The following is a 19209-nucleotide window of genomic DNA, read 5'->3' on the forward strand; positions in this document are numbered from 1 at the left end:
GGCTATAACGTTTTTAGGTTAAGCTCAATATCGAGCTGCGAATTCGCTTTTGCTTTTCAAATTGTAAGGTATAAAATTCACGGAGGCTTAAGTACAGGTAAAAAAAACCTTAAGTACCAAGTAGCCATTCGGTAGGCTGGGCATTTATTTTTTACGTAATATTTTTTCTTTTGAACTTAACTTAGGAGTAAACACCCTTAATAGACGTCCATAAAAGCTCAGAAAGAATCTATAAGTTCAGGTTTTTATCGTATTTTTAATCTTGAATTAGGGTAGGCTTTTTTTATTTTTTTGAATTTTGTTTAGCCCAACCTAAAATGGAGTTTAAGTTTAATTTCTCAGTAATTCCTTAGAATTTTGGGAAAAACAATCGCAAAACATAACAAACTAGCTTCCTAGTAGGACCTTAAATATAAGAGTATTTAACCAATTAAATAATCGTAAAAACTCCACCGATTTTATCTGTCCCAAATTTCGTGAAGGAATTTACGTCAAGGGACGTGAAAAGAAAGAAAGAAAACAGAAAATCAAAATAAAATAGTGGCCCCTTAAAAGAAAGAGCAAGTCTCATTTATATTGAAAATTTTCATACACGCCATTAAAGATGTTTTTCGAGAATTTAAAAATTTTAAATTATAAAACGTTATATGTACTGAAAAGAAATTTTGTCCCCTCAAAACAAAATCTTCGATATTTTAGTTCCCTGTGACGTAGAAGGTGAAAGTACTCGAGAACTAAAGCTTAGGCTTAGGCCTAATCTTATACACAACAATGTTATTGCTAAGCCCTGTTTGAAACTTTAAATTGAAGCACGCGCGACTAGCGAAAGCTGGCGCGTGAGCCAACTTACGCATTTTCAATATCACAATCGATTTTTCAGTCAACCAGAATGGTTTTTAAACTATTTCAAAAACTCGTATCGGTGTCGCCCCATATCACCCAATCTCATTTGTCCCAATCAGAAGAATTTAACCCAAATCATATATTCCTGATTCACCCAAATGTATTTCTCCCAATTCCCGTTTGCCTCAAAAGGCGATAACACAGGAATTTGGCACGAATAACATACCCGTTTTATTAATTTGTATTTTCCATTAAAAAAGCAATATTTTAAAATTATTAAATAAGAGACTGTTGATCAGTGTAATTTATTAAATATGGAGTCGAATGGCTGAAAACTTCGAAAGGAAAATATGCCCCCGTAATTCTGAGTTAGGGTTAGGTAGGTTAGGTTTGGTTAAGTTAGGTTAGTAATATTTTATAAATCATTTAACTATGATACGCCTTTTCCAAAATATTGACTTCCCAAATAATATGCCTTTTCCAAAACATTACTGTTATGTTAGGTTAGATTAGTTTAGGTTAGGTTAGGTTAGGTTTGGTCAGGTTTGGTCAGGTTAGGAATATTTTATAAATCATTAAACTATGGTACGCCTTTTCCAAAATATTGATGTTTAGCTTCATTGACTTCCCAAATAATATGCCTTTTCCAAAACATTACTGTTATGTTATGTTAGGTTAGGTTAGGTTCGGTTAGGTTTGGTTTGGTTTGGGTTAGGTTAGGTTAGGTTGGGTTGGGTTTGGTTAGGTTTGCTTAGGTTAGGTTAGGAATATTTTATAAATCATTATACTATGGTACGCCTTTTCCAAAATATTGATGTTTAGCTTCATTGACTTCCCAAATAATATGCCTTTTCCAAAACATTAATGTTATGTTAGGTTAGGTTTGGTTTGGTTAGGTTTGGTTAGGTTGGGTTAGGTTTGGCTAGGTTAGGTTAGTAATATTTTATAAATCATTTAACTATGGTACGCCTTTTCCAAAATATTGTTGTTTGGCTTCATTTACTTCTCAAATAATATGCCTTTTCCAAAACATTACTGTTATGTTAGGTTTGGTTAGGTTAGGAGGACGTCTCTTCCTCTTTGGAGCGGTTATACACTTCAAGTAAGTGTATCCCTTATGTTATGAAAAAATAAATAAATAAAACCATCAAATTCTACTCTGAGTCTTTTTGGGTATGCAATATTGGGTTAATTGGGATAGGCGAACTGGGAATTGGGTTGAATGGGAATTGGGTGTTTTAAATTGGGTGAAATGGGGGGTAACCCTTGTATCTTGTCATATTTTAAAAAGAAAAATAAATTGGATTTAGAAAATGAATTTTAAACGAGACTAGCCCTTTAAAAAAAGGCCTAACAGGGGAAACCAAATCTTAATAAAGAAATATTACTGTTCATTTTTTTCTTTTAGAAATAAACAGTCTGGGATTCCTACGGTTAGCTACAAGCATTTATTTTTTTTTCTACCCCAATTCGAGGGCTCTTTATGCCAAAGTCTCTTGGAGCAGATAAAGACTGCATTTTTTTAAAAAATGCGGGGAATTATTATAAACAAAAGAAGCAGCCAGAGAGGAGAAAGGTTAGCTCGATTCTAGTAAAGCGTAGAATAAAATTGATAGATCGGAAAAATATTCAACTTGACATTTTTCTCTCTTAAACAACACCCACCCCTTTCATACGGACTCTCAGAGTCTCAGTATATTTTCGTATTACGATTATGTTAATAAAAAAAAAACATTCTATAGAGAGATAAATTGAATTATTACACATTGAACAGGAATTTTTTTTGGGAGGGAAAATATATCATATTGGGTGGATTAAAATTTCGGAAAGAAATTTACACATGGAGGCCCCAAAGTTTCGTAGGTTTTACTCGAGTTATCTAAGTGCAACTAATTTAAAATGAAAACGTTTTTATAATAGTATCCCTTGTAAGCGATAATATTACTTATTTTGCTAATGTATATTGTAAAGAAAAATGTATCTTCAATCTAAACATTTTGATTTGAAACCAAAATTTCCTTCAGTAATCAAATAACGAAGATTTGCGAGTTTGGAAATTCCGTGTTAGTTTTAAATTAACACCAGTCCACGCAAGTGATATATAGATTACTTGATTTAAAACCAGTAAGTAAAAAATAAGAGTTTAAAATTTACTAAGGATCAAAAAACGAAAACTGAGCGCTAGCTGCATCCTGTATTTTGAACTTTTGGTTAGGTTTTAAAGAAAATTTGGTCCGAAACCCAAGAGCCATCTATTTCAAAGCTTCTTCACGTTGGTTGGGAAGAGGTTTGCTTTTCTACGAGTCTATGTATGTATGGTTTCGGAATCAATCCATCAATGTGAGTGATCCGTACGAAACGGCACTGAGTCAGAGGTCAAGCTCAAAATCCTCTTTCTAACTGCAACGCCAGTGTATTACTCAAAAAGCTAGCTTAAGACAGAAACACAACCAACTCGGACTGAGCTGGGCTAACTTCCAAATTGCATTTTCTTCTGGCAACCCACCCCAAAACCTCCAAAAACGACCGCTGTTTCATAATTTATGGATATGAGAAGTCAAATATGATGGTTTGATTTATCAGGTATCAAGAAAGAATAGGAGAAATAATCACGTGAATATTGTTCCGGGAGTGAGCAAAGAAAGAGTGCCAGTTTTGATTGTCGGCGAGTACCAATACGATAGCGTTTAACTTGCAAACACGATTAGGTAGCTGGGAAGTTGCCACATGCAGGATTGGACGGATTTTCCAATTCTATTTTATAGAGACTATAGAAATAATTCACGATCATATCCGGATTTTCTTATTGAACGAGCATCATCCCTTCATATTACGTTTCCAATTTCCTAAGCCTTGGTTTCCCCATAACTACAGTGTCAATTTTCATCACTACCCAAACTCATAAGAAAGATATCTTATTTCATTTCAAAATAATCACATTCAGAAAGCGTGCGTGGCAGCCAGCCCTAAGTTGTCAAAACTTTAACCTAAAATATGAGGCCCCATGATCAAATGATTCAAATCTTCACACAAAGGGGCCAACCAGTACGGTAGCCATAACGTTATGACCCCTGCACACTGCAGGTTGTTGGTATAAGCCGAACGAAAGACACCCTATCTTAAATAAATTTAAAACCCAAGAAATCAGAAGTGACGCGTTGATATTGCGAAGCAGCAATGGCTTCTTTTATTTCTATTTGCCGAACGTTACCAATATAAAAGAACAGATCGATTTATCTATTAATTTTATCCCAATGCGGGCAGTCGTGGAAACAAAACAAAACGGGAACGAGTTCGAGCTGGGATACATTTTGTCCAATAGAAACCCTCTCGGGGAAAAATGGCTCTTTAATTTCGAGAAAACAAAGGCGTAACTTTTGTGGAAATCTGGTCTTGAGACGACGCCAAAGGATCGGAAAAATAAAGATCCAAAACTATATAGTATAGGCACGTCGGACATTACAAGTTGGCAATATGTAAGCCCCAGCCGTCGCCTAAACAACGTGAATTATTTACTAGGCTCAATATCCGGCCGGAGAGATATGAAAACCCAATTACTCCCTAGTAGTATCCATCCAGAGTGGTCATATTATGGATATATAAAGAAAGAAGAAAAAAAATCTGGTAGACTTGAACCACCTTCATCCTCCTTCCTAACTCCGGAGATAGAGGGGGGGGCGCCCTTGCCTTATTTCCTAAATATATATATATTTCAGGTTCAGAGTTTACCGCTTTGGAAGGCAGTCTTTCATCGGTTTTATATATTGTATCTCCCGCCTTAAACTACGGTGTCATTTCAGAACGAAACTGATAGGAGAAACCTCTCATTCCGTTGCAAATAAGAAATCCGTAATAAGGGGCCCCAGGAAAATATGGGCTTTCCAAGTTCCCTCTTTCCTATATAGCACTTGACGTCGGCCCCAAACCAAGGGGTCCGCCTGCCCGCAATCAAGGTCTGACTGAGAGAGAGAGAGAGAGAGAGAGAGCGCCTTCTCCACTCCTATACCAATGCGGATAAATTAACGCGTAGTCGATTTTCTAAGACGACTTAGGCCTTGGTGGGCTTTTCTTTATTACCAACAGGGTGTTTTAGTATTTAAAATATAAATTTCCTTATAGGAAAATTGGAATATTTTCGTTTTTCATGATCTTATGGAACAAAAACTAGATTTTCCTACTAAAACGTTTTTTGCATTATGGACAATTTTTTGGAAGAAAGTGTAAAACATCTGTTAAACTTCCAAAAAGAAGTACTTAAGAACTAATGAATTTAATTGAACTTTACACGTGATGACAAGTAGAGACTAAGATCTCTCAAGGGGCAAATATATTTCTGGATACACCCTGTACTACGTAGTAGTAGTCTCTATGGAAAGTCGACTCTAAAGGGGTGGAGAGGAGAGGGAAGCTCAGCAAGTACGTATAGTAACTATAAGCAATTATTAAGAATTTCCATGGTATCTCTATGGGACCTTGAAGGAGTTTTTCTTCGGTATCTTTACATAATACGTAATATCTCGGGTAATATAAGGGGCAGGGAAAGAAGCCTTAAGACGACTACTATGTCTCAAATGAAAGAGCGGTTTATAATACCAGCGATACTGGCTTCTCTTTCTGGATAACTAGACAAACAAAAATGGCGTCCACAAAATAACATTACTCAAAGCGGACTTCCAGCTTTTGTTTGCTTTCCAAGGGGGGCGGGAAAGGAAGGGAAAAAGGGAAACATAACATAAAGAAAACCCACAGTTCTATTATAGAAATCTCAACCTAAGCGTGCACCGTATACAAACTATAAGTAAATGGTCGCTTAAAGACGCGACTCCGTACCTAAATCGTAGTGTAAACTCAATATGAAAATAAATTAAGACCAATACCATTCTCTATTTGCCCTACAAGCCAAGCTAATTCCTATTAGATTTGAATGACACGGATTATGGCTACGGTTCAGCTGCAAATTGAGGTTGTAACGCTGGATGTAACTCGAAGAGGCATAGCAAAAGGGATTAGATCCTTGCTTGAAGGAAAAGCTAGTTCTCTACGACATTAATAATTCCGCTTACTAAGATTACAACCAAAGAAGAAAAAACATCCCGTAGTACTTAAGCGTCTTGAAAGATTACGAGTGACCAAAAATAAAATTACATTCTTCTAATGGGAATTTTGACCGCTTAAAACTAGGGTCCAAGTCCCTCAGAGGCTACAAGGGGGGAGGAAAGAGAAAAAGCTAGTTTAATTATAAACTAACCCAAAAAGACTGCATGCCTACTAAGGAAGATTCGACCGTAACAAGAAACTCGGATATTGTTTGTTTCGCCGGTGCTGCAATCCCTAGGTTTTATTATGAAATTTTAATAACGAAGACTTAGTAACTATATAGAAAAATGTTTCCGCATTGCACTAAATCTTATATACCTTTGTAAATAAAATGTTATACACAAGGCTAAGCGTGAACTTGTATTTGAATTACTTTGGTCATTCGGCGTCAAAATAACCAACGCATCCAGAGGTTCGAGAAATTATCTAGACATTCCTTGACTGTTATTATAAAGTTTGTAGGATGTTATGGTTATTTGCTTTTGCTAAAGTTTAACGAAGTTGCCATGATGCAGAAGCTTTTAACAAGAGTGAAACAAAAGCTGACCATAAAAGGTTGGCCTACAATATATCTTCATCATCAGCCAAGCAAAATAACCAATCTAAAAAGAAAAAAAAACTGAAAAGGCGAACTTTTCGATGTCCACCCCCGCGATGGGAGTCTACAAACAAGGGAAAATTCAATCAAGTCCCCACAGGATCCCTCCATAAGACAGACCACTGAAACAAAAAAAAAAGGTCAACGCCGCTCATGGCTCGCTCGCTGTGATGTGAATACGAAAACGCCAATAGTTCTTCGTTTTCTACGTACAACAGTCAACTATACTACAAGGTGTTGGAAACTTCGCTTTTAGGATAGTTGTTGCGCTGCCACAAAATCAAATCGAGATTCAACGTTTTCCCTGACTATTTTTCCAACAAATTCTGGCTCGTGGGTCGGACGTTTCCCAGTTGTCCGACCCCTCTGACGGGCCTAAATTTCGGCCAATGGAAAGCCAGTGTATATATTCTATAGAAGAGCGGTCATAAATTAAATTAGCCGATGCCTACAAACTGCTAAACGCAATTTTCAGCGTGTCTTCGACCTCTCATTATTCAGGACAACCTACCAAGACACTGACAGCTAATTGGCAAAAAACCTTGACGGCCACCCCGAGATACCAATCGTGGCCACCATCCCTATATCTACTAAGTAAAAAGGTGTTGGTGTTGCGGGCTAAGCCTAATTCCTCGGGTGAAGTTTGTGAAACAAAAAGACCAGTCTCCATCCAGACTTAAGTGAAAACCATAAAATATCATCGATGTCTAGTCAGGCCCCCACCGACGCCTCGTTATCGAAAATATTTAAAATAACTTTGGAAACTGCGTTAAAATAAATTGAGGGAAGACTTTGCTTGGGGTTAGAGACAACTTTGTCCAAGAATAAATAGTAGAATAAATTTCGAACTGAAAAATATTTCGCGACTTTTACGGCAATTGCATATTTATATTAATTTTATTTATTAATATCAAGAGATTGAGAACATTCGAAGATTAAATAAAGCTATATTGGTTTTCCTCACATTACTAACAAGCTTCTAATGTAAAAGCAAGAAGTTATATCTAGTTTACAAGAGAGAAGGTGTAAATTGCCGCATTTCCGGTTTTATCTTCAGTCCAAACGTAGGTCCGGAGTTAATCCCCGCCTCTAAATTACAATCATCATCTCATTGGTTCTTGAAAAACTCACGTCAGCGCGACGCGAATGACGAAAATTACGTATTTTCCGACTGAGGAGAGGGGAAATAGCCCGGCCTCCTTTTACGTCCCCCTTTGTATTTTGAAAGGGGGACTGGGACTATGGCGCGCGAATACTTAAGCATCTTACACCTTCTTCCTAATAAACTAGATATCGCTTCTTGGTAAAAGTGTAAACGTTATAACTAAATAAAAGCTAAAGAGGTTCTTGTTTACGTTTATATAAATTCCATAAATGTTAACCAATCAGTTCAAATTTCATTAACCAATTAATTCCGCGAGATTTAGGCCTACATAATTCTATGGAGTCCCTGATAATTCCCCTATCTTTTACATTGAATTAAAAAAACCCACAAAAAGGCAATTTTTTAAAACTTATCGTTGAATAATTTTGAGTATCTTGAACCCATTCAACCTCTGACCGAATGAGTAACCTTACATCAAGTGTAACGTAAAAACAGGTGAATTCGTAACATTCTCCGCGGTAATAAGCCCATCAAAAGCAAAAGTTTAAACAGGAAGTCATTTCGGAGTTAGTACTCAACTAATAAAGCCAGGTAGGGTAATTAATATTTCGGCTTATAACTTTTCAACTTTTGAACAAACTGTCACTGGTTCCCATAAATTTAGCGGGGGCAGAGTTAAAAGTTTCAAAACCGCCAAAAAATATATATATACCTAGAGCCAGTTTTGAGTTTTCACATTTTCCTGTCCAGGTATATAACTCGTTAAGAGATACACCGTCGACGAAAGCTTCTTTTAAAACATTCTTTTTTTTTTTAATTTTGTGTAAAAAAATTCCATCTCACCCGCCGCCACTTGTATATAAGAGAAATGTTTAAAAGTATTACCCACCCCTTTCCCGGACCGGTGCGGGTAAGATTTTTCCTTGACCTTACGGTGACCTTTATAAGAAGAGAAGATACGGCGGTGATTCTAGGCTTTAAAAGCAAACGCCTTGAAAGCGGGGAACGGACGGGCCTGTAGAAAATGCAGTCAGTACCTTTCTAGACATTGCTAACTTAAACCGCCAAAATTGATATCTTCCTATCTTATGACTTTCGAGTCATTTTTCTTTCACTTTAAAGGGGCATTGAAACGAAGGGAAAGCACCAAACTTAACCATTTAAAGGGAGGGTGAAAAGGAAAATTAAGTTTTTTTTAATGACTTTCCTACCTCTTTTTCAGGGAAACATCAAAAAAATAGCTCCGAATGATTTTAAAATCCAAATTAGTTTGAAATTTCATAGATTTTTTTGAAATTAGCACCTCCAACCAATCACGTAACGCCCTGCCTTCTTGTTAAAAAAATTCTAGTGTCACGCTCTATACCTCACATCGCGAGTATTTTCATCAAATCTCGCGCTAAATTTCATTCGACATAGAACTTGACATCAGAATTTTGTTAACAAGAAGGGAGGGCGTTACGCGATTGGTCGGAGGTGATAATTTCAAATTATCAATGAAATTCCAAGCTAATTTGGATTTTAAAATCACTTGGAGCTATTTCTTGGATGCTTCCCTCCTAATTAGTAGAATAATCATTAAAAAAAATGATTTTCCTTTTCACCCTCCCTCTAAAAACGTTATAGTCGAGTACTAAAATTTAAATATTAAAAATTTTAAAAACTATTTCGGTAGGAAAAATTAAAACAAAATTATCTTAATTTCACAATCCCTTTAGATAAGAGGCAATCTTAAAATTACGCTTAGAAATAAATAAAAAAAAAAGCCAGAGTAATCTGGAGAAGTTTGTTAAAATAAATTTGGTTAATCTAGAACGAGAGCAGAACCAAAGGAACGTGGTTGGTATTGTTGTATTCGGGAAGTTATGATTTATGATTAAAACGGGGATGTCTAGACGATTTCAATTAAGAAAATATTCTAAAGCCGAATCCTTTTGGACTTCGATTAGCACCTCTTAATTTGCATATCCAGGAAGAAGTTTAAAACTTAAGAGCTTTCGTAGCGAAGCGGCGCTCTCGAAAATTAAAGGTTATAAGCTTTTGGGAAAGATGATGAGAAGCGAAGGTCGGGGGTTGAAATCGAGTGAAAAGTTCAAAACTGAAACTTAATTCAAAAGGAAGAGGAATGATATATATCGGTAGAGTTTTTGAAAAATAAGTTGTATCGGAGATTTTTCCAAGCAATTACGTAAGATATTTCTATACGAAAAACCGGTATAAAAGTTTGACGTCTCGGGTTACTTTTTGGAAATAATTTTCTTCAAAGGGTTATCACAAGTATCTTCCCTATTTTGGGCATAAACCGCTGAAAAATAACTTCAACCTCTGACCCTAAACTTCCGAACGATAAACATCCCCGCCGATATTCTTAAATTTCTGGTCTGAAAAAAATCTTCGAAGAAGAAGGATATTATACTTCTCTTCGAGAGAAGTGTACTAGGCCTACAAGGCTTGGTAATTGTAACACGATTCTTCCCAATATCCCCTCACATTTGGAGCCTGCAAGATTCCAAAACCGAATCACATACGCGACAAATAGTTACTTCATCATTACTCCATTAGCGCTTAAGTATTTGCCAAGGCACATGCGCTTGTGCATATTTGTCCTACGTCCAAGACAATCAAGGTTTGTAGCTTGATTGCTGACGATTTAGTACCAAACAGTTATTGAATAGAGCGGGAGAGCAAACAAAAAGGTGCATGAACCAGGGAAGAATCGTGTTACATAACTGAAATATTAAGAGGATACAGAGTGTCATCCTTCGTCTATTATCTCCTTCTGGTATCGTCTATCGAATAGTCGAATTTAAACAACCCAAATCCATAACAACCGTGTTTTGCTTAATACTTTGGCAGTTTCCCCCTTTATTGGTTCCGAACCCGTAAACATAATCTAATAAATAGTCAATATTACTAAAATTTCATTAAAAAGAGATAGGCAATGTCCTCGTATCTCTTAAACTCTAGCTATGATTGGTTATAAAAATTCAAGGTATATAAAAATATACCCTCATCAAAACTACAGACATGCGAAAAACGCATTACTCGGGTTCATCCCAATTTGAAACTCTATTAAACAACCGCGCCAATTACCCGACGAACTGCATTTAAATTCATCGCACCCTCAAAGTGAGACGTAAAGGATACCACCCTGGCACGGAATTCGCGTAGACTTAACTGGGTCTGATCTATTTAGATTTTTAGATCAAAGCTATACCGTAACACCAAAGTGGGTTGGCATCGATGAAACTTTGGAACACGTCTTAAAGCTTCGTACGACAAAATGGTCAAGTAACTCGGGCGTATACAATTTTTGAGGGGTAAACTGGTAGCTTGTAAAAGGAGCTATTCCATATGGCCAAACCGACACGCCATTAGAGCGCGCGAAGCGAGTAGTAGAAAGTTTCCGATGGCAATTTTTCTGTCGTCACTACTAAGCCTAGGCCTAAAAATGCTTGCTGAGGCCAAGGCAAATTACCCAAGGGCTACTCCTAATACCACCACAGAATGTTTTACGGTGTGATGGTATACTTTTAGTCGATTACGTAGTTCATCATATTAAGGGGGTGGCTATTTTTAAAAAGAGGTATACACTTAGAATGTTTACGGCATGGTAAATTATCGATAGACGGCCTTCTAATCATTCCTTGGGTCGATGGATATGGCTATATTGTTTAGTAATCTATAGTACCCAAATTCGCCTCCCTAGCTGGCTCTACTTCCAAAAAGCTGATAAAAGACACTTTTCCCAACAACTATCTAGACCCTTCTAAATCAAGTCGGCCCCCCAAAACCTAACACATCCTATGGAATATTTACGGCCAGTTAACCGTTTTAGGGAAAAGTTTATATTTTGGACGTAAGGATAAATAACGCGTTTAACACTATAATAAACTATCACCAAAAATCGGGCAAGTTTGAGTAAAAATTAAAGAACGAGTTTCCAGGTGATAAATTTAGGTTTAAATTATGGATAACCACATAAACTTAAGTATTTCACACCTTGAAGTTCGTCTTAATTTTAATAGGGGTTAGTAAGGAAATTCGAAGGTACTTACTTCCACAGAAGATAAGAGGCGACTAGGATGGCCACAAGTACGACGGACGAGCAGACGACGATGATGGGTAAAGAAGGAAACGAGGCTTGAGTATATTCGGCTCCAACTGGTTCCAAATGGCAAAATTGTAGGTCCGACTGGTCACCAACGGCTCCGTTCCGACACAAGTCCAAGGAAGGCGGTGGTGGGGGCGGCGGAAGTAAGAATTGAGGAGGCGGAGGTGGACCGGGACAATCGCAATAATTACGTTCGGAAACTTCCTCGGAATTGTCCCAAAAATGACTTAAATCCACCAGGTTCTTTTCATCGACGTCCATGACAAGCGAACCGCAATTGGCGGTTGCTTACAGACGAACTGAACCCTGCAAGACCAAAGAAAGAAGGAAATATTAGACGTGAATTTTAAAAACAATTCTAGCTATTAAAAAACACGTCAACACTCTCCATTACCCGTATATATACTCAAACCAAATTACCCAGAAAAGCTATTAAACAAATACGACTGAAATATATAAAATTGCTCCCAAACATATTATATCGCGGTAATGAAAAGTAACTATTAAAAATAAGCGAGGGATACAGCTTCATTTCGTGCAGCTCCGTTGGCATGCGAGCGTCAAATTTTATTTTCTCCCCATAACCAGTGGTAGAGAATTTTATCGACCCCAAGCACTTTCCCCAACTTTTCCACAGTTTACTAATTACTAAGTGAAACCAACGGTTCGTCGGCCGGAAATAAACTTTTTGGCCTATTTTTCATTTCCATCGCGAGAGAGAGAAATTTCGCCAGAAAAACTAAAAAAACAAATGTTAGCTTAGGAAATTGGTCGATTACTTTGTTGGAAACGTCTACGACTGTAGGTCGAGAAGGCAATTAAGTTAATTTCCGTCCGAGCAATTAGGAATTAAATAAATTCTTCTAGTGTCATTACTTAAGCCTAAAAACGAAGAAACAAAAAGGGGGTAAAAATTTCTGACGAAAGGTGCTTACGCTTAACCGATTTGACTCAACACATTTAGTCTAGATTTTAGTCATGAATTTACGTAATAATCCCACGAAAAATAATTACATAACGGTCTTCCATAGCTGAGAAATTATTTTAAAATTAGAATGAAATTAGCAGATACACCAAATAAATACGACGAATAACATAGCCAAAAATGATACATCCTCTAAGTCAAAATAAGGTTTCAATATTTAAGGTTGAAACTAACCAATTCACGGACTGGCAAAATCAAAAGTTTGGAGATAAACATAGTTTACAGACTAGGAGGATTAATACCATTTACACAAGGAGGACAGGCTTCAGGTGTTACACAAGGAGGCCTGACTAACTGGGTGAGTCTAAAGCCAGGCCTCCTTGTGCAAATGGTATGAATCCTCCTAGTCTGTAAAGTTAAACTATGTATAAAAATTTAGTGTAAAAGTTCCCATAAAGACTCGGGAACCTCGAAGAGATATACATTGTACAATGGTACAATTTCTTCCAAGAGCTTGGCACCGGGGGGGGGGATGGAGGGGGAGGGGGTAAGAAGCGTTTTATAGTTGTAACGCGCGGACTTTTCTGGCCAATTAAATAAATGAGGAAACGTCTCGACAATCTCGCCTGGCTCGCTCGCTCGGTGCCTCCTTTAACAGTTCTTTCTCTACATGCACTCTCCCTTTTTGCCAGTCATGAAGAAGAAGAAACATTTATAATTGTGTCACCAGTAATTATCCTTCAGGAACATTACTCACCGTGACAAATTATCTTCTTGAATGAATAGGGGGGTATACTTCCACCCTCAAAACCCCACCAAATTACACACCCCAAAAATGCGCGACTTAATTTTTACACGCGGCTAAAGCCTTGGCCATACTGAGGAGGAGGAGGCCTGTGTGACTTTTTGCGGGGTTCAGATCAATTAAACTTCTTGCCAGTGTGTTTTGTCACGTAATGTGGTCAGCTAGTGGACAATTTTCTGGATTTTTGTCATGATTTTTGATACGTATTAATTAATTACATAATGTCTATTTTGCGCGGCAGTTGTTTCAAATTGAAACAATGTCACCAGGGTGGGAAATAAGGATTTTTTTAAACAGGACATTGGGCCAGCGACTCCCCTGGTCTGAAATAAATAAACTGGTCCATGAGTCCATGACCATTCACCAGGGCCTGTCGTCTGCTAAACTAAAGAAGTGGATAATTTAAATATTTAAGATATTGTCTGGACTCTGGCTACCCTTGAATTTTATTAGTGGTCAAGTGGACCACTGACCCCCCTACGATTTAATTTTTAAGCTGGTCATTTGCCCTGTGCCACCGCCTTATTTGCCACGCTGAATGTCACATAATACGGTGTCGTCTGCTAGCTATGTCTATAATTTATGAAAATCGAGGGGCCAGTCACTTAACGTAATCGGTGTACACGGCTGCACCTTTAACTACACTAAAATGATTACATCCGTAATCGGTGTACACGGAATTTCCCAGTGGTTAGTCACTCGTTAAAAATGCATCAACGCCTTCTTTTGGAATGAGCCCACGATGACCCAAAGCTGCATCTGTACTACAAGGAATATAAAAGTGTATATCCCCTCGGTTGAAGGATAGCTAAGGTGTCGTCTGCTAGTTATGTCTATAATTTGCAAAAATACATCAACGCGTTCTTTAGAAATAACCCCACGATAACCCAACGTTGCATCTGTACTACAAGAGTGACTATCCCCTCGGTTGAAGGGTAGCTACGGGAAAATAAACCTTCACATGACATTATATATCCCGATACACTACTTCTACAACTAAATATCAGTAAACTTTGATACTTTGGGATCGATCTCTCATCGAAAATCAATGTTCAATCGTTCAATCGCAACACATACCTTGAAATAACAGTACAGTTTTGGGATACTATGTATTTTGTGACAAATTTAATGAATAGAATTGACCAGCAGCTAAGCCTTGGAATAAAGAAAAGAACAAAAGAAAAAGGAAAACCTCCTTGAAACCATAGCCCTAGCGGCAATAAAAACAGATACAAAGGATCGGGGGTGGTAGGTGGTGGGTGGGAAAGAAAAGCAAAGATGCCGAGAGAAAAACAATACTTTTAACAGTTTAATGATTTCCAATAAACTCATAAAAAGATGACTCCGGGGAAACATCTGCTATTGAGAAGGGTCGCGAGCGACATTTGATCAAAAAAAAAACTTCTTTGAAACAGCTAAAAATGGATAAAAAAGAAGAAAGATATTCGCGATCGCTATAGGGGTAATAAATAAAAACATAGATATAAGAAGTAAAATTAAAAGTTTATACTTGAAAATTATTGGCTTTAAAAAAGAAGTATAAAACTATAATCCCAACCTTCAAAACAAAAATAAACCGTAAATAAAATTGCTAAACAACCAGCTATAAAATAACAAGATGGCCCAAGGGCTGGGCCTTAATAGTAATTTTACACGGCTCACGTGACCCCCCCCCCCGTATAGTTGATCTCCAATAAATCGTACAACTAAAAACATTTCTGAAACACAATCGTGTATCCCTTTAATTTCTAATAACGTCACATTTCAAATAATATTAAATCCTGGATCCCCTAAACCAGAAATCACTATGACCGTAAAGCGTCCCCTCTATTTTACGAAACCTAACCTAACCATCCAGCATAATCTCTGATGTATCACGCGCACAAAGTGCAGTAGTGCAAGAAAATTATCATCTTGTTTCCCTTCCCTCAAAAAAGCCCGCGAGATTTAAACTACCTTTCTTTCCTCTCTCTCCGAGCGGGATGCCCCCTCTCCCTCTTCCCCCTCTCACTAATATACCAGGCAGGCAGTTCTCTCTCTACGCGGAGCTTCGTATCGCCACCGCGTACGCTAGCGATCTCTCTCTCTCATCGTAAGCGTACGTTTCGCGGACGCGACCGGTTTCCCTCTCTCTCTCATCGTAAGCGTTCGTTTCGCGGACGCGTCCGGGACAGGGACAGGGGTTTTGGTGCCGTTTCTTAAATTTTAAACGGAATAATTCCGTGTAAAATTAAAAATCATATATAAATAAGGGATAGAAAAAATAAACAAAATAAACATCGAAACGAAGAATGGATGGTGCCAGCCTAGCCTAAACAAAAAAATAAATAAAAATACCAAGCTGCTTATAGTAATTTATCACGGTAATAAGTCTCGTTTAGTCTCCCAATTCAATATAAAACCAATTCTAAATCTAAACCTCCCTGAAACTAGCTAGAATGTTTACTACAACCGTTTTGAAAGGCTTACATTTAAGGAAATAAAAATAATCCTCGGGGGGTAAAATAGTCTTTTGTTTGAGCAGCTTGTTTTTTTATTAAGTCGTAATATAGGGTTTGAAACAATACAGAGAAAATTAGGTTCAGGACTGGTAAATTTGAAGCCCTATCTAACGTCTTTGTATCCACATTAACGGACCCAATATAAAGAAGACGATAACAAATTTAATATACTTCAAACCAATTTTATGGCTGTAAAGTTATTCATGGAAAACGCGTCGTCAATTCATGATATGCTGGGATATGTCTTATGACAAGTGACAAATTAATACGAGGAGGTTGGCCTCCTTTTCTTCTCGTCGAGTTCCTTAGCAAAAGAGAGCGAGAGATGGCGGCGGGAAGTTCCTACAGCTCTCCATCCTTTTAGGAAGGGTGCTTTGCCCTTTCCGGGAGAATGAGAGAGAGTTTATACATACATACTCTTTGCTCAATAATTTCGCAAAAGTCTAGCTAGGATTTTAATTAAGAAAGTATGACACCATACAACCCCTCTCACTCTTTCTCTCTCTCTCTCTCTCTGGTGAACTACTCTGGACTTCTGACTGCTCCTGCTCGAGACGAATTAGCGTGCAAAATTCCTATTATAATCCTGCATCCCCCTTCCCTTCTTTTCCACCCAACTAGAAATGTCTTGAATCTAACCTTCCTAGGTGATGCGAGGGGCATTTTTCTCAGTGGTTGAGCTAGATCTGCCTTGTACGGAAGACAGTAAATGCGCACGACCCCTTCCAGGAGACTATTTAAAAGAGTAGCTAGCCCTGACATCCCTTAACCCCGAAGATAGGTAAGGGAAAAATCAGAATGACAGAAATTCGGTCCGAATGAGTGACTTCTTTATTTGGTTTATAAAATTAGATACTCGACGTTTTATTTAGCCACAAGGTATCATGGTGACACGCCGTGTCGTTTATTTACGCCAGAGAAAATTGAGCACCTACGTTTCAATGAGCTAAAGGACTAGTAACACGTGGTGTAATATTTTTGACGTTCCTAAGAATCAAGGCGCAATAATTCAAGTAATTATATTATGTAATCCTTGGCTGATTTCCTCCAACAACGTTAAGTCTTGTATTTTATTCCTTGCATAGTTTATAATTTAAAATTAAAAACAAAATAATAAAACTTCTATCATCTCTATACTTCGCTTTCTTTCTTCACGTGACCCTAAAGGCTAAATTACAACATCGTACAATACGCAAGGTCAACTCCAATAGAGCATGACGTAACACGACGCCACCACCAAGATACTTTGACAGACATTACCCTCAAATAAGATCGATCAAATTTAAATTCCCCTAATCTGCCAATCAGGGAACTCGATTAACTTGAGAGATGGCGAAATAAAAAGAATCAAAAGGCGGATGCGAGGGTTCAAAGGTCAAAAGATGACGAATACAGCGGTGTTAATTAGGCCTAAACTTCACATCACTTCAAAGTGAAATAGGAGAACGCAACACGCGATGTCAAAAAAAAAAAACCGAATAGAAGCGAGTATTACCAAATTACGTAAAGCAGAATGAAAAGCGGCGGGATTATGTCGTCTGCTAAAGTTTCTACCCAGTGAGTGCCAGACTTTAACCACTGATATGGTATGTACATTGAACCACGGATGGGTAACTTCGAGTAAATTACATCTTGGAGCTAAAGTTTTTAGTTTCTTTGGCGGGAACGTCTTGATAGGGAGATTGGAAGCGTCACGATTTAATTTGCCACGACGCGAGGATCCATCAAGAGCCATGAAAGGCACCCGCCTCATATTTTCACTCCCCTTGTATTAAATTTTATAGAAATACTAACCACAATCCACCATCAAACCCAGGCAGACTTTACATAAAAATTATTTTAACAATTTTCAATTTAAAATACTTTTAAATTAATTTTCCAAATTTTTTACGTGGTAAATCAATGTTTAAAATTAATTACCTAAGGCCGTGTTTGATTAAAAGACTGGAAATTTGCCATTAAATCGTGAAGGACTAAAGTGCTAATAAACTATTAAAACCGCTAAGCCTAATTTAGGCAGATTTTTGTATAATTATTTACCTAATAAACGCACGCGCTCCTACAATATTATTTAATATAAATATTAATAGGCAATTTATTTAAAACACTAGTAGATCGCGCCAAGCACCTCGTTGTCACTCTTTAGAAAATTTTCCCTCCCCCATACCCGGTTACTAAACTCACCCCCCCCCCCTCCCCGGCGCGCGCGGGCGCGCCTGAGCCAATAAGAGGACTCGACTATTAGGCTTAAAATTCAGGGTTAAGAAATTCAAATTGGGAAGCCACATAGTAACCGACAAAAAAATAGCTTTGTAACTAAAACTCGTTAATAACTCACCGAAAATTTCATAAATATCCAGAAAACGTTGTTCAACTTTTACTAATTTCAGGCGTGAATACAACATAATAGAGAGAAAATTTCAAATTCTAAGAAAAATACGGAGCCGAAAAATACCGACTCTACCTAGGCTAGTTCCACTACGGCGCTCTGACTCTCTGAGGTTTCTTTTTCGTTGGCCAAAACCGAAAGGGGGAGCAAAGGTTACGCGTCATAGTTCAATCACTATAACCTGGCAGTACTAACAAACGCAGGGGGATGACAAAAAAAAAGGAAAAAACATAATTCCAATGCAATTTTATAGCGCTAATAATATTTGAATTTCGAAGATTTTAACAGAGAAAATTTCTACAGATGTATAATATTAGAAATTTAATATATTTAAACGAATAATAATTGTAACTTAATTATTTAGCAGGGTACAAATGGTAAGAATGAATAGTAATTAGTATTATAATTAAGTATTAAATTTCAAATTTCGAATATTTTAACAGCGAAAATTCCAGTAGATGTATAATATTATAAATTTAATATATTTAAATGAATAATAATTGTAAATTAATAATTTAGCAGGGTAAAGAATGAATATTAATTATTATTATAATTAAGTATCAATGTAAAATTAGTGCAAGATCACGTGGCATATAAGTAAAGGGAATGTGAAATAATGCGCACATTTTTCTTGAAAAGTTGAAGAATAAAAGTTGATTGAACATAAAGCGTTAATAGAGGCATATTTTCATTAACTGGTGGCCTGGTGTTATATGATGATAGGCTTAGCGCTCCCTTACTTCCGAGTCTGTCTTTTTTATAGAATTAATCATACGTAATTAGCGGCCTGTCGAGTATCTAGAGCGCTAATTAATCTACTTGACCTCCGTTT

General features: G+C 37.2%; 1 protein-coding gene across 8 annotated transcripts in view; it reads right to left on the reverse strand.

Moving 5' to 3' along the window:
* pxb (putative Hedgehog signaling attenuator pxb) overlaps positions 1–19209 on the reverse strand; it is a 317882-nt gene that overhangs the window by 84856 nt on the left and 213817 nt on the right. For 7 of the 8 annotated variants that reach the window (XM_089852717.1, XM_089852722.1, XM_089852715.1 and 4 more), the window contains one exon: positions 11702–12063. In XM_089852717.1, the coding sequence (XP_089708843.1) occupies positions 11702–12018 (317 nt within the window). In that variant the 5' untranslated portion in view covers positions 12019–12063. Of the gene's footprint in view, positions 1–11701; positions 12064–18326; positions 18483–19209 lie in introns of those variants that run through there. The other variant, XM_089852719.1, reaches the window with a different exon arrangement.

Source organism: Phalangium opilio, unplaced genomic scaffold (genome assembly GCF_054372755.1).
Source record: "Phalangium opilio isolate 3A_F unplaced genomic scaffold, DU_Popi_V2 ptg000113l_1, whole genome shotgun sequence".
In the NCBI taxonomy this organism is placed as follows: Eukaryota; Metazoa; Arthropoda; class Arachnida; order Opiliones; family Phalangiidae; genus Phalangium; species Phalangium opilio.